Source organism: Pristiophorus japonicus, chromosome 17, assembly GCF_044704955.1.
Source record: "Pristiophorus japonicus isolate sPriJap1 chromosome 17, sPriJap1.hap1, whole genome shotgun sequence".
NCBI classification, from domain to species: domain Eukaryota; kingdom Metazoa; phylum Chordata; class Chondrichthyes; family Pristiophoridae; genus Pristiophorus; species Pristiophorus japonicus.
Genome location: NC_091993.1, coordinates 99,213,785 through 99,241,501, shown reverse-complemented (window position 1 = coordinate 99,241,501; position 27,717 = coordinate 99,213,785). Strand labels below are relative to the sequence as shown.

Below are 27,717 nucleotides of genomic sequence, written 5' to 3'. Positions count from 1 at the left end.
TGGTCTCAATCACAGTTACGAGTGCCTCCACTTCATCCTCTAAGAAATTGTTGGTCCGTGCACCATGTTACATCTTGTATTGCTGCAGATCCGATTTTTCTAATGCTCTCGCACTGCACTCCTTCTCACACACATAACTGGCTCTTTAAAAATGGCCGATTGCCAACCTGGAGCCGTACTGCACATGCGTGTCCATTGAAATAACGTCAAAAACGTCACTTTTTTTGTCACGCATGCGCAGAAGGTGTGGCATCGTTTTTTCAGCGCAGACAGCAGGCTCCAGCCCCCGAGGCGACTGGACATGCTGTGCGTCACCAAATTTAAATTATACATCGGGGAAACTTTAGCAAAATATTTCTGGCACATTTCTGCCCTAGAAAAACAGGCGTAACTCTGGCAATATGCCAGAAAACGGGCTTGGGCAAAATTGAGCCCTATGTTTCTAACGATCTGTTAATTATTGCTGCCTTTATAAAGGTGTGTTTTTGCATGTTTTAAATGTAAGTGCTTACACCATGGCAAGTTTCTTCAAGGAGCAGTTGAATGCAAAAATATAATGGGTTAAATTTAGCCTGCACAATTAAAATGACATGATGACTAAAAGACCCCAAGTAAATTAACTAATATTAATTTAGCTTCCTTCAGTGTCTAGTTTAGGAGCTCCCACCAAATCCTTTAATAATGTTGGAAGCACTCGCCATTTGAACAGACATTTAAAAAAAAACTATAGAAATAAACACACATTAATGTCAATCACAATTCCTTTCCTAAGGGAAAGGGTATGAATGCTGAAACAAATGAATTGTGTCACCTATACATTTTCTATTTGATCCTGATCCCAGTATCTGGAATTTTATTTGCGGGATTTTAATTAAAGCAAACACTTGCAGAATTTTTATCCTAATTATTCTAACTTTATTCAGTAGCTGACACCGATAATATGTTTGGAAATATTTGCCATAAACAATTTTTCAGCTGTGCAAAGATGGTATACAGCTTATTAAATTGCCCATGATCCATTTAGCAATATTATATTGGTCCACACGGGGTAAAGACAGTTGTGTGGGAGAGGAGCAGCTATTTTACTCAAACACACACAAGCAAATTCTAATCTTACCTTCTTATCATCATCATCATCATCATCATCATCAGCAGTCCCTCGAAGCGAGGATGACTTGCTTCCACTCCAAAAAGGATGAGTTCACAGGTGTTTCAATGAAAGACCTAATATTCCAGATCCCGAACTACATATTGAAGGGTAGAAGATGCCTGTGTGTAGATTTTTTTAACGTATGGTGGCAGTTTCACACCAGCCACCACACGGGCTTGACAGAGCTAGGTCTTGGTCCAGTGGCAAGGATTAACCAAGAGGACTGTAGGCCAGCTCTGCTGCACGGACCTAGCGCGCGCACACATCGCAGTGTGGGCTGGCCCGTGCTGCCCCTGGGCCCTCGCCTCTCCTGGGCCCCAAACTCACGCCTCGCCTGGGTCCCAGTATCTTTCCTCTACAAACTCGCCGCTCCTTCACCCCTCTTGCTGTGCCTGCCCGCACTGCAATCAGCGACCTGGCTTCGCAGCCGTCGCCCTCCTGCAGCAGCACGCGCTGCTCCCTGCAGTGGTATGCCGCCACATGTTGCTCCCTCCAATGGCCCTGGCCTGCTGATGGTCTTGTAGACCGTGACCACGCTGATTTCCGGGCCGGGCCGCCGCATGCTGCTCCCTCCAATGGCCCGGCCTGCTTATACATGCATGAAGACTGGCAAAATATGACCCCTCCATAAAATATTGAAATAGATTACATCTTCTGTAGTTTCTAAAGTGTTCACTATGCCTGAGAATAAATGGTTCTTCATTTCATACTGAGAAAGAAGAACTGTAAGATTTGGATCACCGGTTACACACACATTACCCAAAGGGTCTTCGGAGCCAAAATGCATTTTTATTAACTATCAGTAGTTCAAATATAGTTAAACACAACACATAATCAGGATAGACATAGTAGACATACGACTGTGACAAGTAGCTGGTATTAGTCCCGATCGGACAGACGATTGGTGGCAAGAACAACTCTTCTCTTCAACGTCTACCCTGAAAAGCTCTAGATATCTTTAATTCTAATTTTATGGGTGGGCCTGACGTAAAATAATGCACAGGACCATTTAATAATAATAATGGCCCTGAAATCGCGGACTCGCCTGGTTCGTACAGAATATGTAGGGTCCCAGCGAGGCCTCGCAAAAGCCGGTTTTTCCGATCTGTCAAGATATCTCTTGACAGATTTTCCGCATCCCCGCAGGAAGGACATTCACACGGGCGAGATTGGGCTATTTGCTCATCTCTTGCCCAGCAAATATCCTTCAAACTCTTAGGCCTGGTAAAAGCAGGCGCCTAGCCTACTTTTACCAGCGTTAAGAGGTTTAAAACATATAAAAATAAAATTGAAGTACACCTTTGTTGTAGGGCACTTTCAAAGGCAAAGGCACCTGATGAATATATGTACACATGTATGTATGTTTAAAAATGTTCGCAAAGCATGATGGGGGCTCGGTTAGCTAAGTTCGCTAAACTGCTGACTGAGCGCTGACCCTGCAGAGCCTGGTACCAGGAATGTCTTGAATCAACAACTTGAGACAAGATATCATGCAGAACACTGCGGTATCTAGTACGGAATGTCCTTAACTCAGTGACTCCAGATGGGGCGCCGAGCAACCATGTTGAGATGAGAAACTAGGCACCGGAGGAACCCAAGAGTAACGGAGATAAGGAGGCCTGGAGAACATCACACGGACATGAATCAGCCCCAACTGTCAAGAACTGATCATGCAGTCCCCTGATGTATCGGGGTTAATTCTAATGGCCCAAAGAAACCTATATGTAATCTATAATCGTTATGATTGGATTGTGTCCAGCCAATGTGGGCTGAAGTAACTGTAATGAACTGTTGTAAAACATAAATATCGCTGGATTTCTTTGTTCGGTGGAGTAGAATGCCTGGAGTTGGACCAGAGGCCCTCTCCCCGCTGGCGTAATAAAGGCCGTTTTGATGTTGGAACCGACCCAGAGTGTTGAGTGATTCTTCCGGGAAAACATTCGCGCTAACAACCTTTTTATAGTAAAAACCCTGTCCACCAAGGTAAGCTTATTGTAAGCCCTATTAAAACACGTTTTTAAAAAAAAAATCCCCCAAATTATTTTTCTAAAACATTTAATTAACTTTAATTTCAATTAATTTTAAATATGTGAGGTGTTTTTTTTAATTTATTATGTTGTGTTTGGGTGTTTTCGGGTGTTATTCTCATTGATAGTAATGGGAAGTCGTAAAATCGACGTTCCCATTACTATCAATGAGAATACTGTACCGTGATTGGTTGTCCGGGCCCATGTGACTCCAGCTTCCCCGTCGCTATCGCTAAGATGTGAACGTGCTGCAATGCACGGGAAAGGAAGGCCTCCAACCGGAATGCAAGGCGCCTCCGGGACCTCCATTTCGTCGAGAAATTTCGGGTCGGAGGTGTTCGTCCGAAACATTGAAACATAGAAAGTAGGTGCAGGAGTAGACCATTTGGCCCTTCGAGCCTGCACCACCATTCAATAAGATCATGGCTGATCATGCAACTTCAGTACCCCATTCCTGCTTTCTCTCCATACCCTTGGATCCCTTTAGCCGTAAAGGCCACATCTAACTCCCTTTTGAATATATCTAATGAACTGGCCTCAACAACTTTCTGTGGTAGAGAATTCCACAGGTTCACAATTCTCCTCATCTTACTCCTTATCCTTAGATTGTGACCCCTGGTTCTGGACTTCCCCAACATCGGGAACATTCTTCCTGTATCTAACCTGTCCAATCCTGTTAGAATTTTATATGTTTCTATGAGATCCCCTCTCATTCTTCTAAATTCCAGTGAATATAAGTCTAGTCGGTCCAGTCTTTCTTCATGTGTCAGTCCTGCCATCCCGGGAATCAGTCTGATGAACCTTCCCTTAATAGCAAGAATGTCCTTCCTCAGATTAGGAGACCAAAACTGCACACAATATTCAAGGTGTAAGGAAGCCTCCGACCGGAATTTCAGCGCCAATAATAACTTTTATTTACATAGCATCTTTAATGTTGTAAAACCTCTCAAGGTGCTTTACAAATGTCTTGCCACACGTTAGATATTGACAAAGGAGGGAAAGAAAAAGCAGGAGAAGGAAGTGTAAATGAGGTAAAAGGCTCGGGTCTTTTAATCTGTGATATGTTGAGTTCTTTGTCTCAGCTCCTCTCCCCATGTTTTTCCTGTTTATACTTTCTGAAGGCCCATCTCTCCTGTCCTTATCCTCCCAAGGTTGGAGTCAGACATTCCATTCTTGGCTTTATGGTGCTTGTTATCAGTTATTTATGTTCACACTGTTCAAGTAGCTTTAGCTATTGTACCATAAAATGATTTTTTTCAATTCTAATACCAGTCTGAAGAGACTTTCTTGTCTCAAGTTATTTCATCCAATCCACTATTTAGAACTAAGCTATATTTGGCATGCTGACTTGATATGTTTGTATTTGTGGATCTTTGAAGGCTAATTAACTGGAAACTGTATTCATCTGAATTGTCACATAAAACCAAAATATAAAAGCAGATTATTTGTAATCGTAGTTATTCACAGCTATTTTGTTATTTTATAAAACGTACAGATTAAAGATAACCTGGGAGCAGATATTTGTCTGTAATTTCCCAGTCGTGAAATCACAAATGTGGCCCGCGCATTAATATGATTATTTAAGTACTTGTTGTCATTATATTGTGTATATATATAATATTGTATATTCACATAGCCCAGTTTACCTAAATAAAAATGCACTTTTGCATCAGTGACTTTGCATGTATTTTCCCATCTGCTAGAATTGGTGATTAAGGGGTAGAATTCTCGCCTGCCACGTGGGTTCGGTTCCCGGCCAATGCAGATTTTCCGGTTTTGAGGAAGAATTTCTTCTCTGAGGGTCGTAAATCTGTGGAATTATCCGCCCCAGAGAGCTGTGGAGGCTGGGTCATTCAATATATTTAAGTTGAAGATAGACAGATTTTTGAAAGATAAGGGAGTGAAGGGTTATGGAGAGCGGGCAGGGAAGTGGAGCTGAGCCCAAAATCAGATCAGCCATGATCTTATAGAATGGTGGAGCAGACTCGAGGGGCCGAATGGCCTACTCCTGCTCCTATTTCCTATGTTCCCACCAATTCTAGCAATTTAAACACAGCAGTGGTCATTAGTGTAATTGCCCACATATGAGTGTACATTTTACACCGAGGGAGTGAAGCAATTGAAAGTGGAAGTGAATAGATAGTCTGATTGTCTTCAGCATACATGTGGAAACTGACCTCATCTCTGTGGATGATGTCGCCAAGAGGCAGTATGCAGATAAGGAAGAGGAAGAGGTCCAAGGATAGATGCTTGGGAGACTCAGGGAATGGGAAGGGAAGCTATGCTGGAGACGCTCTAGCTATGATTGGATAGGTAAGATAATGAAGGAGATGCATTGAAGGAAAATGGTCGACCATGTCAAAAGCTGCAGAGAGGTTGAGAAGAATGAGTAGGAATAATGCACTACAGTCTCACGGATGTCACCTGTGACTTTTGTTCGGGCTATTTCAGTGTTGTGGCATGGATGAAAAACCTGATTGTAGAGATTCAAACGTTAAGCTGTAGGAAAGATGTGCATGGATTTGGGAGATGATAACATATACAAGATCTTTGGAGAGGATGGGCATGCTAATGCTGGGGTGGCAGTTTGCAAGAACTGAGTGATTGAGCATGGGTTTTTTGAGGAGGGGATTGACGTTGGTGGTTTTGAGAGGGGCACACTCCATGAGATGGAACCATTTACATTGTCAGCTGGCATGGCAGCCAGGAGGGGGAAGTTGGATGTTCAGCAGTTTAGTGGAAATGGAGTCACGGAGATGGGTTGCATTGGCAAGATGATCTCTGAGAGGGCGTGAGGGGATGTAGGAGATAAATTAGAGAAAGACATGGGCTCAGGGCAAGGACAGGTGGGAGGCTGGGATGAGGTCTGACTTGGTGGGCAAGAACAACTTAAGTTTAAAAAAAATTCCTTTTAACCAAGGTTGCAGCATTACTGAGCCACAAAAATCATGAACATTTTGCTTTTAGATTGCAGAGTGGGGAGAATAATGTCCCAAGGGATCTAGTGCCAATGACACTTGATGTATTTTAAACCTTTATTGCAACAGCCAGCCAGCTATTTAAATAGTATTCATTTTTTTACATGTTCAAATTTTAATTGGTCTAGTTTTTTCTAATATATCTTGGTGTTCAAATTCTTACTACAGTATAGTTTATGAAATATACAGGAGCTTTCTATTGGATGTAATGGCTTCTATCAAAACCCTCTTTTCCTGCTATCATATCCTTTAGTACACTGATTTTCCTCTCCCCTTTCATGTCAGTAAGAGCTCAGGCATGGCAGTGGCAGCAAATCAACGCACAAATGCAATGTTAAAATTGAATAATATGTTGTAACTTTGACATTTTTTAAACAGCAAAAAATCCAAGTAGTCTATGCTCGGATGTCAGTAAACACAGAAAAACAACAAAGAATATAAAAGAAAGAAAGTCTTGCATTTATATAACATCTCATACAACATCAGGACGTCCCAAAGTGCTTTACAGCAAATTAAGCACTCTTGAAGTGTAGTCGCTGTTGTAATGTAGGAAATGCGGCAACCAACTTGTGCACAGCAAGCTCCCACAAACAGCAATGTGATAATGACCAAATAATCTCGTTTAGTGATGTTGCTTGAGAGATAAATATCGGCTGGGACATTGGCGATAACTCTCCTGCTTCGAAATAGTGCCATGGGATCTTTTACATTCATCTGAGAGAGCAGACAGGGCCCACGGTTGAATGTCTCATCCAAAAGGCAATACCTCTAACCTTGCAGCACTCCCTCTGAGCTGCATTGGAGTGCCAGCTTAGATTCTCGTGCTCAAGTCTCTGGCTATAGAACCTTCTGGTATCAGTCAGTGGGAAGGTAGAAGGCTGGCTAATAACTTAGAGCTGGGAAGAGAGGAGTGGGGGTGCTGGATTTGTGGACAGGAAACCCAGAAGATAAGGTTTTCCACAGGTCCTGCTGAATTTAAATTATCTCAACAGGTTTCTTGTCTGATAGCCAGTCAGAATTACAGGCTGTCTGTCTGGCTCAAAAGCAGCCAGGCAGCCAATGGCAGGTAAGTTCAATCTTGCAGTAAGGTGGGGGTGGGGGGTTGGATTGGAGGGATCCAACATCGGAGGGGGTGGGGGTTGGCCAACATTGGGAGGGTGTGGGCATAGTTCGATCGCCGGGTGTTTAAAGGTAAACTTATTCGGCCGGGTGGGGGAGATGGAACATCGAAGGCGGGTGGGAATTGGCTGGCATCTGGAGGATCGGTTAATCACTGGGCATTTAAGGTAAGCTTGTTGGGCCGGGGTAGAGGGGTTGGAAGTACTCCTGCTCCTCCTAGCCCACAAGCAGTGTAGTTCAGTTATTTACCTCATGGATACCTTCTCAAATTCTTTCATCTGCCGATTTTCCAAGTTCCGGGAAACCTGGCCTGTAGAAGTTTAAAAATAAAACTCTAGTTGGGATGTAGAAACACAACATCAGGTGACCGACCCACCTCCTAAGAGCAAATTGTTCACTGTACTCTCCCACCTGACCCGCCTCCGTTAAACTGGAAGTGGGTGGGTTGGGGGTCAGGGTCCCTGTTTTTAAAATTTTGAACCTCTTCACCAGCCTCCTCTCCACCCACCCTGGGGGTTTAAATGACCCCCGTAGTGTTTATAGAAGGAAACTCCAGTAGACAGGAGTGTAGTGGCTGAAAGTTTGGCCGCTTGTGGTGGAGTGGCGGGAACAACCAGGTATCCAGAGTCAAAAGAACGGACCAACATTAAGAAGATTTTCACCAAAGGGTAAATCTCAGATTTCCATGTAAAAACTAAAATTTTTTTGGAAGAAGTTATCAGGGAGAGAGAGAAATTTCAAAACACTTAAGTTACCATTAGATGTGTTTCGAAATACTTTTACATAGAATATACGGGACAGAAATAGGCCATTCGGCCCAACCGTTTATTCTCCACTGAAGCCTCCTCCCATCTTTCCCTGTCTAAATCTATCAGCATAACTCTCTATTCCCTTCTCCATCATATGCTTATCGAGCTTTCCCTTTAAATGCATCTATACTATTCGCTTCAACCACTCCCTGTGGGAGTGAGTTCCACCACTCTTTGGGTAAAGAATTTTCTTCTGCATTCCCTATTGGATTTCTTGGTGACTATCTTATATTGATGGCCTCCAGTTATAGAAACAAACTATTGTTACCAAATAATATATATTCTTTGTGTGTAATTTATTTAGTATTTTTAGATTAGCGCACTGATACTTGTGATGGTTAATTAAGTGAGAGTCTGCGGATCTATTCTATTGCCCATCTCACATCATATCCTCTCTCCCTGAAGGTGAGACTCTTTCATGGCTGTTGCTTTCTTTACAGCAGGGAGAATCACAAAAAAACAAATGCTCAGCATCACTAACTACCAGCACAACATAATTGCTGCTGTACTTGTACCTTCCAAGTTGTTTTTTTTCGCCACATTTTTCATTCACTTTAACTCTATGCTAAAGGTAGTTAACTGAATAATTGTTGCTTGCCTGAAGCAATACTGTGACTTGGAATTTAGCTCAGCAAATTGGCCTGGATTTTGCTGTGAACGATGAAGCAACAGTACCATTCAGCTCGTGTACAGTTGCCCAGAGACTTTTCGCCGGCCTGACAGCGGAGACTTCCAGCAATGGGGCATCTAATCCAGCGCAATGCCCTATAAAGGGGTTCTGTGTCATCAGTGAGCAGGTTTAAGCAGCAGGAGGGCTCTTCCATCAGTCGGATTGAAGAATCCTCACTGAGACATGCAGACTGCAAAGCAGGAAGTAAAAATAGGAAATACAAATTATGTTTAAATCATTGTACAGGAATCAAAATAAAGATTGGGACATAGACATGCGTTTGAAGGAGAGACATAAAAGAGAAAAACTAAATATTTTAATTTTTATCTTTTTAAAAATCTGCAATGTTAAAAATTTGCAATGTTAATTTTCTTAGGGAATGAGACTCCACACTTGTCAAATTAATTTATCAGTGCCAGAGAGGTTTTTCAGCAGTAATTATCACTTATTTAAAAACTCACTTATTCCAGATTGAACAAGCCTTAACTTTTTCATTTGTCTTTAGAGCAAGAATAGTGGGTAATGAGCCTAAGTTCACACAATTACAGTAATCGCTGTTCAGATTCCATCAGCGAAGACCAAAACAGTGCACCCTGTGAAGGAGCAGGGTATCACTGACAGCAGCTTCCTGATTTCCATGTTTAATGGCGCATGTGTGGACATTAGAAGTTGCTGTCAATTTTATCCTGTAAACACGGCGAGCACAGTCAGCCTTGCTATTATTTGTACAGCAAAATCCAGCCCATTGAGATTGTCTTCCAGGCAAAATATTATTTCCTAAAATTACTTTTAAGGTGTCCAGGTATCATGATTGATAAAACGTAGAAATGCACAGCAGGTGAATCACATCAGAAGAGAAACATAGGTCCCAGAATATCCATGAAAAGGCCCAACTACTGTCCCGTGACGATCACTCCCACCATCAACACACTAGGTTGGAGGTCACCATTGACAGAAACATAACTGGATGATGTGGGAGGACGGCGTTGGGAACTGAAACCTGCCTAGCGGAAAGATTTCTCTTGCTTGGGCAGTTCATCGATTCCTGGAGAATCGATGAACTGCCTCAAATGGTGATGTTGTACGAGGTCTCTCGTCCAGTCTCTGAATTCTAACTTGTATCCCAGCTGCAGACTATCTGCAGGGTGCATTCATTGCTGGTTGCCATACTGATTGAACACTGCATGTGTAGTGTAGCCGGTGAGTGCAGTTTCATCCTGTACCTGGTTGTTTTTTGTAGTAATGTCTCATTAAAATGAATTATGCTGAGCTGCCACAATAATAGGGACTCCAGCATCCTGTTATCAATCTCTATCCATATGTATATCTGAAGATGTCTCCAGTTTGTACAATAATCTTCGACTTATCTTGGGTGCAAAAGGGAAAAACTGATTAATCTCTCAAATGCTTTAACAATGCCAATTTGGAATTATGCTGCAGTGCCTGAAAATTCATAACCAAAGGAAACCCATCCAAAAGGGTTTATTTTTATTCAATACAAGTTCAAAGTACACTATTTTGGAGGACTAAAATTTCCTGCTTTTTGCCCAATATAATGAAGCATCCAATAAAATCAAAAATCAATGTTTTTTGGTTACCCTAAATAAATTGCGTTTTCACAGAGGCCATTAAATGATGTATGTCTGCGTACTTGATTGTACAAAGTAGCCAATGGCTCCTGTGCACTAAATAAACCTCGAGAGTAAGGTGTTTATACATCATACCTGAAATATTTCTTGCTGAGCAGACTTGGGCAATCCTCTGTGTATTGATATTATGCTTCATGTTAAGTTTTTAAGCAGGAATGCCAAAATAAGCTACAAAAGAACAGCTGATTCAGGTCAGAGTAGACTGCAATATCTTCCAAATGGTAATAACTGTGATCCGTCAGCGCAAGTGTTAAAATACAGTGCATACACCATCTATTTTCACATGTAGCCTTTCTTCATTTGGTTTATAAATTGATTGAGAACAAGGATGTGCTGAACGAATTCAGATGTAGATGATGTTATTTCTCCCTGCTTTTTATAATGGATTTATTCTGAACAGTGTCCTCGTTATTACAAAGCTACCTGCTAGTTTCACTTTCATGTGGTATATAATTTTATTTGCATTCTATTAACGTTTCCACTGAATTACAAGTATACTTAATTTTTTAAAATTAGAGTGCCACACTGCTACGAATCCATTAATTTCCTTACAATATCTTGTGCTAATCAGGAGATTTCTTTATCAAAACTAAATAAAAAATCGAGCGGGTGGAAGTTAATTTTCTTTTTCTTTTTATCATTGCAGAAGAAGATGTGGAAAATTTTGATGTAACAAACCTGTCTGAAGCAGTGCAGCGGAGTATTGAAGCTGATAGTTTCTGGTGTATGAGCAAGCTGTTGGATGGCATACAGGTAAAGTTGTTACACAAAACGAAAAGCTGGTTGATAGCTAACTTTTTTTGAATCCACTTTTCTCCCCTCCACTCTTGTCTTGCTGTATAAGGTTCCACTGGCATCAGCACCGCTTCAGTATCTCGCCCAAGATGCCATTTGCATCTGAGCTGACAGAGTTAGTGTTCAAGGCTGTTTGCCAGCTGTGCATTTGAGCTTGATCCTGCCCTCACCTGATACCCAGTTACAAATATTTTGCAGCAGGCATAATTGTATAGAAATTAGTGAGAACCTCCGATGATACCCGCTCCGCCCTCCAAAATCATTAGGCCATCTTCAGTTTTCAATAGGTTGAACCAAAATATGAAAACTTACATTCCCTTGTCCTCCCAACAAGTCACCTAGCAGTATTTTGAAAGCATCTTACATTTGTACCTCTGCTACTACACTGAAGACCATTCCAAATACAGAAATTACAAAGTCAGTGTATCCCATTGGTTAAGAAACCAGTGGGAGGTAATGCAAGGAATAACAACAAAAAAATACATATTTTCAGGTCAGTGGTAGACAAACAGGAGTACAAAGATAGGGTAAAGAGTGTTAGAAAACTGGACCAGCAAAAATAGACGAGATTAGCATTGCAGGGATCATAAAAACAATGACCCGGAATTTGCGAAGTGGCGGTCAGTGGCGAAGTGACGGCGCTTGATGCGGATCTCGAAGAAAGCTGCCCATAAAGATTTAGTGACCTCTGGCATTAATTTCAGCTCTCCCTACCTTAGTTTGAATCTAGTGCCAAATCAAGTGACTCCTAGGCGACCAGCATCAGTGATATCACCAAGCTGGCCAAACAGCCAATCACATTGAAGAATCTCAGACAGCAAACCAGGAAGTAAAATGCACAGATTATGATGTACTTTTTAAACATTTTTGAGAGTGAAATAAAGATTACGACATATACATAGGATTAAGGTATAAGCTGAAATATCATAAACAAACTTTAAAAATATTACATTAAAAACTTGTAATTCTTATTCATATTAATGGAAAAGTTTGATATCCCACCACCATAAAATTCATTTTCCGTGGAAGAACATTTGTTCAGCAGTTAGTACACCATTAAAAACCGAGTTGCATCTCCTTAAATAAGGCTTAAATTTGGGCTGGATTTTCGGCTCATTTGTGTCCCGTTTAGCGCCTGGGCGGGCCGCAAAAATGATTTTTTTTGGGTGTTAAACGAGGGCACCAAGATTTTGCGCCTGGGCAGAACTTTCGGCAATAGTTGTGCAGCGGCACTAAAACTTAGAGCCCACCCACTATTTTCACCATTTGGATGACGTAAATCATCGTGCAGCGTTGCGCTAGTGCCCCTGGTGGAACTTTCAAGCACATTGCCCGATTTAGTGCCTGCCTGGGAACCCGCCAGCAATAAGCAGTCGCATCCCAGGCGCACCAGGTGCAAGCAGTACCATCTTGGAAAGGGAGGAGAAAGTCGGAATTCTGAGTGATTAAAAGCATTGGGAGAAGAACGCTGCATTACTGCATACTTTTCATTGTGAAGTTTATGCGAGTTTATAGTTTTAAAGGACATATTTTAAAAGATGGGAGCTATACTAAGTCAGCCATTAATCCTGGCTTTTATACGGCGCCGAACTGGAAGAAGGCTTATTGATGACCATTTTCAACGTAGTCGAAGAGGTCGCAGGCGTATGGGGAGGAGGCCTTACCTCCCCAGGAGTTTACAGGGAACATCGCTCATATCTGCAGCTCTCTGAGGCACAGTGTGTTAGAAGACTGGGCTTCCGAAAAGATGTGCTGACAGAAATGTGCCAGCTCATACAGGCAGACCTACAACCTACCAGCGGCAACTGGACTTCACTGCCCATCGAGGTGAAGGTGACTGCAGCACTTGCCTTCTATGCCTCCGGCTCCTTTCAGGCATCAGCAGGGGATAAATGCTCCATCTCGCAGCATGCTACACATTGCTGCATTCGACAGGTGACTATTGCACTGGAGCAGGCCAGGGAGTGGAAGTAGCAGCATGGCGGCTTGGCCCAGCAGGCCGAGCGGCTCCCGGCCTGCGAGCACCATAAGAGCAGGCTGGGGAGCAGAAGGAAGCAGTGTGGTGGCATACCACTCCAGGGAGCAGCAAGTGCTGGAGCAGGAGAGCAACGGCAGTGAAGAGGGACGTCACCAAGATCCAGGCCGGTGATTGGAGAGTGGACAAGAATGGGGAGGTCGGGGCGAAGGAGCAACGAGAGATTGTAGAGGGATGTGATTGGGATCCAGGAGAGGCACGAGCTCAGGGCCCAGGGGCAGCACAGGCCAGCCCACACTGCGATATGTGTGCACACTAGGTCCGTGCAGCAGAGCTGGTCTCCAGTCGTCTTGATTAATACTTGCCACTGGACCAAGACCTAACTCTGTCAAGCCCTTGTGGTGGCTGGTGTGCAACGGTGTTCTCTGTCATTGAACTAGAGTGCGCAGACAACACTTGCGTCTGCGCACACTGTGAGGCTGAACTCCAAGCCATCGTCAACACCTTCACCGATGTGTACGAGAGCATGGGCCTTACGCTAAACATCTGTAAAACCAAAGGTCCTTTACCAACCTGACCCCATCGCACTCTCTTCCCACCGCACACCCCCACCCCCCCCCGATTATCTCAATCCACGACGAGGTTTTCAAGAGCAGACATTGACGGCGAGGTCCAACACTGCCTTCAGTGCACCAGCGCAGCCTTCGGTCACCTGAGGAAGAGAGCGTTTGAGTCCAGAATCTCAAATCCAGCACCAAGCTTATGTTCGACAGGGCAGTAGTGATACCTGTCCTCCTATATGGCTCAGAGACGTGGACTATATACAGCAGACACCTCAAAACGCTGGAGAAGTACCATCAGCGCTGCCTCCGCAAGATCCTGCAAATCCATTGGCAGGATAGACGCATCACGTCAGTGTTCTCGCTCAGGCCAACATCCCCAGTATCGAAGCATTGACCACACTTGGATCAGCTCTGCTGGGTGGGCCACATCGTCCGCATGGCTGACATGAGACTCCAAAAGCAAGTGATCGACACGGCGCTTCGACATGCAAGCGAGTCCCAGGTGGGCAGAGGAAACACTTCAAGGACACCCTCAAAGCGTCCATGAAGAGTTTCCTCTGCCCAGCTGAGGCTCGCTTGCGCTTTGGAGCTCCGCGTAGATCGTTCTAAAGCGTCCTTGAAAAAATGTAACATCCCCATCGACTCCTGCAAATCTCTGGCCCATGACCACCCAACATAGAAACATAGAAAATAGGTGCAGGTGTAGACCATTCGGCCCTTCGAGCCTGCACCACCATTCAATAAGATCATAGCTGATCGTTCACCTCAGTACCGCTTTCCTGCTTTCTCTCCATACCCCTTGATCCCTTCAGCCGAAAGGGCCATGTCTAACTCCCTCTTGAATATATCCAATGAACTGGCATCAACAACTCTCTGCGGTAGAGAATTCCACAGGTTAACGACTGAGTGAAGAAGTTTATCCTCATCCCGGTCCGAAATGGCTTACCCCTTATCCTTAGACTGTGTCCCCTGGTTCTGGACTTCCCCAACATCGGGAACATTCTTCCTGCATCTAACCTGTCCAGTCCCATCAGAATTTTATATGTTTCTATGAGATCCCCTCTCATCCTTCTAAACTCCAGTGAATGCAGGCCCGGTTGATCCAATCTCTCCCCATATGTCAGTCCTGCCATCCCGGAAATCAGTCTGGTGAACCTTCGCTGCACTCCCTCAATAGCAAGAACATCCTTCCTCAGATTAGGAGACCAAAACTGAACACAATATTCCAGGTGAGGCCTCACCAAGGCCCTGTACAACTGCAGTACGACCTCCCTGCTCCTATACTCAAATCCCCTAGCTATGAAGACCAATAGACCATTTGCCACCTTCACCGCCTGCTGTACCTGCATGCCAACTTTCAATGACTGATATACCATGACACCCAAGGTCTCGTTGCACCTTCCCTTTTCCTAATTTGCCGCCATTCAGATAATCTGCCTTTGTGTTTTTGCCATCAAAGTGGATAACCTCACATTTATCCACATTATACTGCATCTGCCATGCATTTGCCCACTCACCTAACCTGTCCAAGTCACCCTGCAGCCTCTTAGCATCCTCCTCACAGCTCACACCGCCACCCAGCTTAGTGTCATCTGCACACTTGGAGATATTACACTCAATTCCTTCATCTAAATCATTAATATATATTGTAAAGAGCTGGGGTCACAGCACTGAGCCCTGCGGCACCCCACTAGTCACTGCCTGCCATTCTGAAAAGGACCCGTTTATCCCGATTCTATGCTTCCTGTCTGCCAACCAGTTCTCTATCCACGTCAATACCATGTGCTTTAATTTTGCACACCAATCTCTTGTGTGGGACCTTGTCAAAAGCCTTTTGAAAGTCCAAATACACCACATCCACTGGTTCTCCCTTGTCCACTCTACTAGTTACATCCTCAAATAATTCTAGAAGATTTGTCAAGCATGATTTCCCTTTCATAAATCCATGCTGACTTGAACCGATCCTGTCACTACTTTCCAAATGCACTGCTATTTCATCTTTAATAATTGATTACAACATTTTCCCCACTACTGATGTCAGGCTAACCGGTCTATAATTACCCGTTTTCTCTCTCCCTTCTTTTTTAAAAAGTGGTGTTACATTAGCTACCCTCCAATCCATAGGAACTGATCCAGAGTCGATAGACTGTTGGAAAATGATCACCAATGCATCCACTATTTCTCGGGCTAGTTCCTTAAGTACTCTGAGATGCAGACTATCAGGCCCTGGTGATTTATCGGCCTTCAAATCCCATCAATTTGCCTAACAGAATTTCCCACCTAATAAGGATATCCTTCAGTTCCTCCTTCTCACCAGACCCTCGGTCCCCTAATATTTCCGGAACGTTATTTGTGTCTTCCTTCGTGAAGACAGAACCAAAGTATTTGTTCAACTGATCTGCCATTTCTTTGTTCCCCATTATAAATTCAACTGATTTTGACTGCAATCAGTCAAATTTTTTTCTCTTCACATATCTACAGAAGCTTTTGCAGTCGAGTTTTATGTTCAAGCAAGCTTCCTCTCATACTCTATTTTCCCCCTCCTAATTAAACCCTTTGTCCTCCTCTGCTGAATTCTAAATTTCTCCCAGTCCTCAGGTTTGCTGCTTTTTCTGGCCAATTTATATGCCTCTTCCTTGGATTTAAAACTATCCTTAATTTCCCTTGTTAGCCACGGTTGAGTCACCTTCCCCGTTTTATTTTTACTCCAGACAGGGATGTACAATTGTTGAAGTTCATCCATGTGATCTAAAAATGTTTGCCAATGCCTATCCACCATCATCCCTTTAAGTATCACTCGCCAGTCTATTCTAGCCAATTCCCGTCTCATACCATCGTAGTTACCTTTCCTTAAGTTCAGGACCCTAGTCTCTGAATTAACTGTGTCTCACTCCATCTTAATAAAGAATTCTACCATATTATGGTCACTCTTCCCCAAGGGGACTCGCACAAGATTGCTAATTAGACCTTTCTCATTACACATCACCCAGTCTAGGATGGCCAACCCTCTAGTTGGTTCCTCGACATATTGGTCTAGAAAACCATCCCGAATACACTCCAGGAAATCCTCCTCCATCGTATTGCTACCAGTTTAGTTAGCCCAATCTACATGTAAATTAAAGTCGCCCATGATAACTGCTGTACCTTTATTGCGTGCATCCCTAATTTCTTGTTTGATGCTGTCCCCAACCTCTACTACTGTTTGGTGGTCTGTACACAACTCCCACTAGCGTTTTCTGCCCTTTGGTATTCCGCAGTTCCACCCATACAGATTCCACATCATCCAAGCTAATGTCTTTCCTTACTATTGCGTTAATTTCCTCTTTAACCAGCAAAGCTACCCCACCTCCTTTTCCTTTCTGTCTATTCTTTCTGAATGTTGAATACCCCTGGATGTTGAGTTCCCAGCCTTGGTCACCCTGGAACCATGTCTCCGTGATGCCAATTATGTTACATTCGTTAATTGTTGCCTGCGCAGTTACTTGGTCCACCTTATTACGAATACTCCTCGCATTGAGGCACAGAGCCTTCAGGTTTGTCTTTTTAACACACTTTGCTCCTTTAGAATTTTGCTGTAATGTGGCTCTTTATGCTTTTTGCCTTAGGTTTCTCTGCCCTCCACTTTTACTTTTCTTCTTTCTATCTTTTGCTTTTGCCCCCATTCTATTTCCCTCATAGGTTCCCATCCCCCTTCTATATTAGTTTAACCCCTCCCCAAGTGGGGAAGAGCACCCGGGAGGGCGCTGAGCACCTCAAGTCCCATCGCCGAGAACAAGCAGAAACCAAGCGTTGACAGCGAAAGGAGCGTGCTTTAACTCGGGCTCCCCACCTTTAACCACTGTCTGCCCCACCTGTGACGAAGATTGTAGGTCCCGCATCGGATTCCTCAGTCACCTGAGAACTCACTTTTAGCGTGGAGGCAAGTCATCCTTGACTCTGAGGGACTGCCTATGATGATGATAACTGCACTGTACGCACGCAGGATGGACTTCAATAAACTTTCCAATGACCAAGGAGACCCAAAATAAGAGGGCTATAGGTTTTGGATGATTTTCTGGTTTCCCCAAGGTTCAGGGTGCCCTTGACTGTACGCACATCGCCCTGCGAGCACCTTTACTCAAACCAGAGGTTTACCGAAATCGAAAGGGATTCCACTCCGTGAACGTACAGATCGTCTGCGACCATACTCAGCGCATCATGGCAGTCAATGCCCAATATCCAGGGGGAATCCATGATGCTTTCATCTTGCGTGAGAACACTGTCCCAGGCATGTTCCAGCGTCAGCCACAAGGCCAGAGCTAGATGCTGGGGGACAAAGGTTACGGCCTCGCCACCTTGGCTCATGACCCCCCTCTGGAACCCTCAGATAGAAGCCGAGCATCGTTATAATGAGAGCCATGTAGCCACATGCAACATCGTCGAACAGACAATTGGAGTGCTCAAGCAGTGCTTCCGATGCCTGGACCACTCTGGAGGCTGTCTGCAATACTCCCCTCAGCAGGTCTCTGAGTTCACTGGTGTTTGCTGCATGCTACATAACTTAGCTAGCATGAGGGGACAGGATTTGCCAATGGGGGTTGCAGAACCACCTCAGGAGGGAGAGGGGAGGAGGAGGAAGAGGAACCACTGCCACCACCACCCCCACCACAACCACAGGAGAGGCATTGTGGAAATTTTGCCGCTGCAAAAGCATTACGTCAGCAGCTCATAATTAACCGCTTTGCTTGAAGAGTGAACGGCACATTTGACCATTGCCTTGCTATTCTATCTCACCATGTTGATTATTCCCCCTCTTATTCTGCAAATGAGACATGACACAGGAATGGTTAGAGTGAACAAAGACATTTATCAAACATTGTAAACTTTTATAACTTTAATCACATAATTTGCAAATGTTGAAACTTTATTAATAACTTTTATTTGTACAGCACCTTTAACGTAGTAAAATATCCCAAGGCGCTTAATAAAATAACATAAATCCAGCAGTTTAATTAAACAACATTATAACCAACATCCCTGCACCACTGTCTTTGACCACTGGCTTCACCCCCCCCCCCCGCCCCCCTTTCTTGCCTCCTCCTTATACCCAAAGTGGCACCGCAATAGCGTGCAGTAATGTTGTCAGAGCGCTGCTGTGTTGGGGGGAGAGACAATGGAGACGCCGCTTGGGGAGACACTGGACGAGCTTGTGACATGGAAGACCCGGCTTCTGACTGGTGATGTGGAAGGCCTGGCTTCTGACTGGTGATGTGGAAGGCCTGGTTTCTGAATGACGAGCCTCTTGATCGGCGTTGCCAGTCACAGCTGGTGTGGGTCTGGGTGTTACACTGTGGAACGCAGAGAGTATGGGGGACGGATTCATGGATTGCATCACCTGCCCAAGCGGAGGCAGAGCTTGTGCCTGTGATGCGCCATACTCGGAAAGGCTTCTCGCCACACTCTCTGGGACTCCAGTGTCACTGCTGGAGGCCACCAGCCTCATGTGGGCAGTGATGGCCTTGCAGGTTTCGCGGCTCGCACCGACAATCTGCGACCCTACATCGGTGCTGGTCGTAGTGAGATTCTCTATGGTTGCGGGATCCCTATTCAGGACATCAAGGAGCTGACTGGTGAGCTGGATGCTCTCCCTGGACAGTCCCACCATGTCCAGTTCCGCCTCTGCCTGTCTGTCAGCAGACTGACTTTGTTGACACACCCTCCGGAGAGATGGCACACAGGATTCGACCCCAGAACTGCGTTGCTGCATGCCACGAGTCCCAGGAGTCTCTGAGGACTCCGAGCCCGGGAAAGTTACATTATCCTCGGATGAGGTGTTTGTTGGTAGATAAAGAGGTGTCGAGTGCATCTGCCCCTCCCTGGAGTCAGCTGATCTGTAATCTCCTCTTCCTCCTCCTCCTCCACATGGCCTGAAATGGAGGGTTGATCCGAGGGATGCGGCGCCGGTGATTGGTCACCTGGAAGTAGAAAGCAACAGATGAGTGGTTAGCAGCAGGGGAGGGGGCAGGGTGACATGAGGAAGGTCACATAGCACAGGCTCATTTGAAGGACTGCTGTTACTCCATTATATCTAGTCTAGAGACACTGCATCATATTGCCCCAACCCTAGTCCAGAGACTTACCCTCAGCATACAAGTGGGGGTCAGCACCCCCAGTGGCAGTTGCCTGACCCGAGATGCCGATGAGGCCTGCCACTCCTCGAGGTCGGTAAGTGGCAGGGTCTGAGGCGGTCCGCTAGCAGTTCATGGTGGTTATGGGACTTCTTTTCCTGTAAAGATGAAAATGGGAGTGATTACCAGAGGGTCCATCTGCTCTTGTGACACACGCAGATAGCCACCAAAGTACTTTTACCATACTGTCTTAATGCAATACAGTTCTCTGTTTAATGGCCTTGGGAAGTTAGCATGTGGTTCATCAGGAGGACATCGAAGTGGGGAGCAATCTTATGAGATCTCAGAAAGCAATCTTAATAATGTGTGAAGATTATTCATGGCAAATAGGGTGCCAAACTAATCCTACCTTTGTGTCATGCATTTTAGGAGACAACTCACAGAGTGCTGAGACAACAACAGCATGAGAACAAATAGTCAGATGTATAATTTAAGTAATAAAGGATGAATAAAAATTGTACTCTAACGACCTGACAAAGAACATTAAACCTTTTTCTGCACTGCTTCTCACTCCTAGCCTCTGTGTCTGAGGCAGAGACCTCCTCAGCGATTTCCCCTCCATATCCTATTAAAAATGGCTGGCGGAGTCTAGATCCGGTGTAATTCTTGCCATCTCCTCTCCACAGCCCCCACAAGAGCTTCATCAGCCTCTTGAGAAAATCGCCTGGCTTGCTATCTTGCTTCCTCCTCCTCCATGATCAAAATCGAACTATAAAATGGTTGATTCAGCCCCGTGTGTATTGCACATGCGTTAGCATTTGCAATTGGACAACAGACCAGAAGCACGGGAAGAAGAAAAAAAATTGCGCATGCGCAGAACGACAATTTTTTTTAATGCTTGAACTTGCCGCTTTGGCCCACACATTCTGTGGTGCAACGCCAGAGTTAGCACTAACACACCGTTGTGAACTTTCATTTGGCAAAAGTTGCACGCTCTGGCGTGCTAACCCGGCGCTAAAATTTTGATTACGCTGCAATTTGCGCCCAGAAATGGGTGAAATTGCAAATAGCCGAAAATCCAGCCCAATGTTATAGGGGGTTTTTAACAGCAATATTCCATCGTCAAGGCGGATGACTTTTGATAAAGTACCACATCATAGAAAAGCACAGAATAGATAGTGAGTTATTGAAGTGAACTGACAACTAGTTACATCGTAGGAGGTTGAGAATGGTCACATATGGATTTGCTTCGGAGTGAAAGGAAGTGATTATTTGGGTGCCCGAGGAGCAATGCCGGAGCCATTGTTCATCACATTATATATATATATTTTTTTTTTTAATGGGAGGTAGTCAGAAACTGCTGATAACACCAATATGGAGGAGAGTTGCTAACGAGAACAAGCTGATCAAGTATACTGCGATCGAAATCGGAGCGGAGGTCGGGGCCCAGAGCGGAGATCGGAAGCCCAGGAGCAGTGAGATCAAGGCCAAGGAGTGGTCAGAAAAGGAACAGTACGGGCCAACAGTGAGGTGCCGTGAGGACTACACTGTGAATCTCAACGAGAGTTCCTGTGGAAAGGAAGGAGGAGGACAGTAGGAGTATATGTGTGTGTATGAACTAGGCCCATACAGCAGAGCCTGCTTTCCAGTCGTCTTGGATCCCTTTGCCACTGGATCAAGACCTTGCTCTGTCAAGCCGGTGTAGTACGGCCACCCCACGTTAAAAGAATGTCAAGACCCTCATGGACAACCCCAACAGCAACAGACCGGAACGCCACACCGCTATCGTTGCCCGGGAACTCGAGCGCTTCGATATAGACATCAACGCCCTAAACGAGAACCGGCGGCAGAGGAAGGCCAGCTCAAAGGACAAGGTGGTGGCTGCACCTTCTTCTGGAAAGGCAAACCAGAAATAAAACGCTTCCTCCATGGGGTAAGCTTCGCCGTAAAAAAACAAGCTAGTGGGCCGTCTGAGACTCCCCTTGTGGGATAAATGCACGCTTCATAACTCTTCGGCTCACCCTAACCTGGAACCAGTGCGTCACAGTCTTCAACGCATACGCCCCAACACTGGAAGCTACAGATGAGACCAAAGAGGAATTCTACTTCAGCCTTGAACAATCCCTGTCCCGAGTCCCAACGGGCAACAAGCTGATCCTCCTTGGCGATTTCAACGCCGGAGTTGGAAAGGACACTGACCTCTGGGGAGGTGTGAGGGGGTAGGGAAAACCAACTCCAATGGCATCCTCCTCCTGACGAAATGCTTAGAACACGGCTTCGTCATAACCAATACCCTGTTCCGTCAGAAGGACAAATATAAAGCCTCATGGCAGCACCCTCGCTCCAGGCACTGGCATCTGCTAGACTACGTCATCGTCCGAGCGAGGGACAGCAAAGACATGCGCATCACACGCACCATGACAGGAGCTTACGACTGCTGGACAGACCGCCGCCTAATTCACTCTATCATCACCACCAACATTGCTCCAAAACAACGATGGCAACAGAAACAATGCCGCACGAAAATCAACGCCGGAGCACTCAAAGATCCCACTAAGAAAGCCCTATTCAGCCAGCGGCTCACTACCAACCTGACGACTCCCAGTGACCCAGAGACGTAGATTGTCCACAGTGCCTGGTCTACCCTCAAGGCTTCCATAATTAGCACCTGCGAAGAGACGCTCGGTCACTCGACCAGGAAACACCAAGACTGGCTCGACGATAATGACGAGGAGATCCAGGAGCTAATATGCCGCAACCGCAAGGCATTCTTGGACTGGAAGCAGCAACACAACTCAAGGATAAGAAAGCAGCTCTCCAGACATCTGAAGGCCGAGGTCCAACAGAAAACTTGCGACCTAAAGAAAAGATGGTGGGTGGAGAAAGCTCAAGAAATCCAGCAGCTAGCCGACAACTACGACGTGCGAAGATTCTTCAGCGCAGTCAAGACAACCGACGACCTAAGGCCCTACCCTACTGCTGGCCAAGAACGGAGAGGTGCTCATCAAGGACAGAGAAGCAGTCAGTGGAAAGAGCACTTCGAGGATCTCCTTAACCTAGACTCTGTCTTTGACGTGAGTGTCCTCGACTCCATCCCACAGCATGCCACCCGCCACCATCTCAGCACAACTCCAGCCTGGCACGAGGTTGAAAAGGCCACCCGATAACTGAAGAACAACAAGGCCTCAGGAGCAGATGGAATCCCTGCCGAAGCACTAAAACATGGTGGAGTAGGACTGCTGGTGCAAATCCATGACCTCATCGCTCTTATCTAGAAGGAGCAGATCCTGCTAGAAGATCTCAGAGATGCTGTAATCGTGACCATCTTCAAGAAAGGTGGCAAGTCCGACTGCAGTAACTACAGAGGAATCTCCCTGCTGTCGTCCACCAGGAAAGAATCGCAAGAATCCTCCTCAATCGCCTTCTCCCCGTGGCTGAAGAGCTCCTCCCAGAGTCGCAATGTGGATTCTGCCCACTAAGGGGTACAATGGATATGATCTTCACCGCATGGCAGATACAAGAGAAATGCAGGGAACAGCACCAACCCTTGGCCGCCTTTGACCTCACAAAAGCCTTCGACACTATCAACCGTGAGGGGTTATGGAGCGTCCTCCTCAGATTCGGCTGCCCTCAAAATTTTGTCACCATCCTTTGCCTGCTCCACGATGACCTGCAAGCCGTGATCCTGACCAACGGATCCATCACAGGCCCATTCCTCGTTCGGACCAGGGTCAAGCAAGGCTGTGTCATCGCAGCGAAACTTCCCGATCTTCCTTGCTGCAATGCTCCATCTCACTCTCGGCAAGCTCCCCACTGGAGTGGAGCTAAATTACAGGACCACCAGGAATCTGTTCAACCTCCGCCAGGTCCAAGGTCGTCCCATCCTCCGTCATCGAATGACAGTACACAGACGCTTGCGTCTGTGCATACTCAGAGGCCGAACTCCAAGCCATCGTTAACACCTTCACTGAGGTGTACGAGAGCATGGGCCTTACACTAAACATCCGTAAGACAAAGGTCCTCTACCAAACTGCCTCCGCCCCACGGCACTGCCCCCCGGTTATCAAAATCCGCGACGAGTCCTTGGACAACATTTTCCATACCTTGGGAGCCTTCTGTCAACAAGGGCAGACATCGATGGCGAGGTCCAACACCGCCTTCAGTGTGCCAGCGTAGCCTTTGGTCACCTGAGGAAGAGAGTATTTGAAGACCAGGACCTCAAACCCGGCACTAAGCTCATGGTCTACAGAGCAGTGGTGATACCCGCTCTCCTACAGAGACATGAACTATGTACAGCAGGCACTTCAAAAACTGGAGAAGTACCACCAACGCTGCCTCCGCAAGATCCTGCAAATCCACTGGCAGGAAAGGCGCACCAACGTCGGTGTTCTTGCTCAGGCCAACATCCCCAGTATCGAAGCACTGACCACGCTCGATCAGCTCTGCTGGACAGGCCACGTCATCCGTATGCCTGACACGAGACTCCCAAAAACAAGCGCTGTACTCGGAGCTCCAACACAGCAGGCGAGCCACAGGTGGGCAGAGGAAGCACTTCAAGGTCATCCTCAAAGCATCCTTGAAAAAATGTAATCCCCACAGACTCCTGGGAATCCCTGGCCCTAGACCGCCCAAAGTGGAAGAAAAGCATCCGGGAAGGCGCTGAACACCTCGAGTCTCTTTGTCGCGGGCAAATTGAAGTCAAGCGTAGACAGCAGAAGGAGCACGCAGCAACCCAGGCCCCGCACCCACCCGTTCCTTCTACCACCATCTGTCCCACCTGTGACAGAGACTGTAGGTCCCGCATTGGACTCTTCAGTCACCTTAGAACTCATTTTTAGTGTGGAAGCAAGTCATCCTCAACACTGAGGGATTGCCTATGATGATATAAATTGGGCAAATGGCAAATAAAATTCAATGTTGAAATATGCATATAGTGCTGAGACTGGGGAATGAGAATTAACTAAGCTATGTTAATCAATAGTATACAGCACAAAAAAAGGATTTGGGAGTATTGTTGAAATCATCCGCATGTTGCATAAGGATGTCATCTGCATCTGTGAACAGTTTTGGTCACCGTATTTATAGGAAGGACATCATGGCAAGGGGTTACCTGTCTGATAGCTAGTATCAGGCACCCAAGCTGCAAAGAGAGACTACAGAAGTTCAGTTTATTTACATGAGAGGAGATTTTCTTGAGATATACAAGATCTTTAAAGGTATTGACAAGTTGAGCCGTGAGGAATTGTTCAACATGGCCCTGATGGCAGGGGATGAAGCTCAGAAGAAAAATGAATGGACAGATCCAATATAGCTACTTCACTCAGAGGGTGATGAATGTTTAGAATGGACTCCTGGAGAGGCAATTGAGGCTGAATACATCAGTGATAAGAGGGAGTAAGACAGGTCAGAAAATCAATTGAGGGATCTCGGTAGTGAACTGTACTCTGTTTTTGAATTCTAGGACTGGCCAGAGGAACAGAAATGGTCATATTTGGTCTTGATATTCCTATAATCACGCATGTTGTTCTGAACATGTGGCTTAAAGGGTGCTTTGTCAGTCTTCGCCTGTGCCCCCTTGTTCTGCTGTTTTGGCTTACAATGCACTTGTGACCTAATCTATGCCATTTAAAATCTTACAAACTTCTATAACATCTCCATCAGTCACCTTTCAAGACTTTGGAGCCCCAGTTTTCCATTCTTTCCTGGTAACTCAATCCATAGCATCAGAGATCTACTTCCTATCTCTTTGCATACATATTGATTTACTATTCAGTGAATTTGATATGCAGGTAAAGCTAGCGTTCAGCCATTCCTCCAAAACAAGAATTTTGTGGAACCTAGGATAGATCCAGTAACTCGAGCAATTTCAAAGATTTTCTGTTTATTATCTGCGGACATGCTATTCAACCCAACTGGATGAAGGGATGAGGACTTACTTATGAGAGTAGTTCAAAACACAGAAACCAAAAATATGTCTGGAATCATAGGAATAAGTGTAGGCTATCGAGTGCCTTGACCTTGTTCCACCATTCAGTTAGATCATGACAAGAACAAGCTAAACCATAATGAGACACCGTGGATGAATAAATCCTTGAGGGAAAAATTGAGGATAGGGAAAGGACATACATTAAGTACATGGACAGCAGGGAAGAGCATGATAAGGGAAAATACAAAATGATTAGGGGTTAGACTTTCCCGAGAGTTCCTCAACACCCGATTATCCGCCCCGAAAAACCGCGAACGTTTTGCAAGTAACGCTGGCGAAAATGTCCATAATTAAGTTAAAAATAATCGCCTGGCGAGAAAATGGATCTTGCATCAGTATTCTCGGTGGTTAAAGGTGAAACTAAGTGAAACAGGCGGTTCTTAACATTTTTTTAAAAATTTACTTCGAGGCTGCGGTTAGGCCTCGGGAGGGAGGAAACTTTAAAAAAAAATTTCACCTAAAAAAAAATAAATAAAAAGTTTATAAAAAAAAAACATTCCCAAGACAGTTTTAAAGCTAATAGCCGTTTTACAATTAAAAAAAAGTAAAGAACCTTTAACTTGCCTACCGCCCTGTTTAAGCAGCTTTCACAGGGCGCTTCCCTTGGCGAGATGGGCGGGCTTCTGTTGAGGCCAAACTTACGCCCTGGCGATTTTCTCGGTGCTGCACATTGGCGGTTTGCTCCCAGCGGGCGTTTTGAGATTTGGATGGTACCATTCAAAAAGTAAGGGGGAAACGTTCGCCGGGTGGTTTCTCTCCAAAAACAACTGTATCGCCGAGAAAACCGCCAAAAATGAAGGTGAAAGTTTAGCCCTAGAAGAGAAGTCAAAAAAACAATTCAGAGTACAAAGAGAAACTATGAAATTAAATTATCAAGGAATATAAAACAAAATAGGAAAATATTTTACAGGCACACATATAAAAAAAGGAAGGTCGGGGTCGGAATAGGGGCCACTAAGGGATGGACAGGATATTGGGCCCAAACTTGGCCCTCCGGTTTTTTCTGCGCATCTCCGAGCCCTCCGCTGCTTTTACCTCAAAAGCAGCACCGAAAAAACTCTCTGCGATCATGGCCGATTCTCGGGCCATCTGAGGAGCTGGCGTGGTGTACAATTAAGAGAGGGAGGCGGAGCTAGGTCCCGGCGCTGAAAACAGTGCCGGGACCTTTGCACATGTGCACTAGAGTCTGTGCGCATGTGCAGTAGCTCATGGCAGGTCGTTTCAGCAAACGCGTGCTGCAGGCTGTGTGGGAGGGGCCGAAGCATGCCGTCCCTAGCCCTGGCCGAATGGGCTCTCTTCTTGGATGAGCATCAAAAGACTTCTGTTATTTTCCCGTTTGTTATTTCTACAAGAGTTTGACATCGGGCGATGAGTCCACAGATACCACACCTATAAGAATATTGTGACAAAAACCCTGATAACTTCCTCTTTCTCTTTATATGGTGCAAGCATCAAAATGGAGAATTCCAAATCCGTGGGAGTAAAATAAACCATGGGACTGGGTGATCCAGTGGATTGGCCCATTGTCCTTTCACCTCTGGGACCGAGTCAGAATCCAAATGACAGCATGAAAATTTTCCCTCTGTGCCAGGTGTCAGGAACTCTATGTGAAATGAGTTTTACCAGCACCAATCTAGTTCCCAGTGCGGAAAATTTTACTGTTATTGGTGATTTTCTGCAGTTGTGGCTAAGGTACAGTATGAGGGAAGAATATTACTTCGGTCTTGGTGCTTTAGGTGCAGGGTTCCTTCCATTTTATTTGTTAATTAATTGCTTATTACTTTTTGTGCTTTGTTTGGTGGTGCTTTAAATGTAGTTACTTGCGCCGATTCCTTAAATGTAAGGTCTTTCTGTGCGGACAAAAGTGGACACATAGGCTGCCCTAAGTT

At 45.3% G+C, this 27,717-nt stretch overlaps 1 protein-coding gene across 3 annotated transcripts in view; it reads left to right on the top strand.

Annotated features, from left to right (window-relative positions):
- The window catches only part of LOC139227872 (TBC1 domain family member 22B-like), a 498,740-nt gene that overhangs the window by 314,184 nt on the left and 156,839 nt on the right, over nt 1-27,717 (top strand). For all 3 annotated transcript variants that reach the window (XM_070858968.1, XM_070858967.1, XM_070858966.1), the window contains one exon: nt 11,049-11,155. In XM_070858968.1, the coding sequence (XP_070715069.1) occupies nt 11,049-11,155 (107 nt within the window). The remainder of the gene's footprint in view (nt 1-11,048; nt 11,156-27,717) is intronic.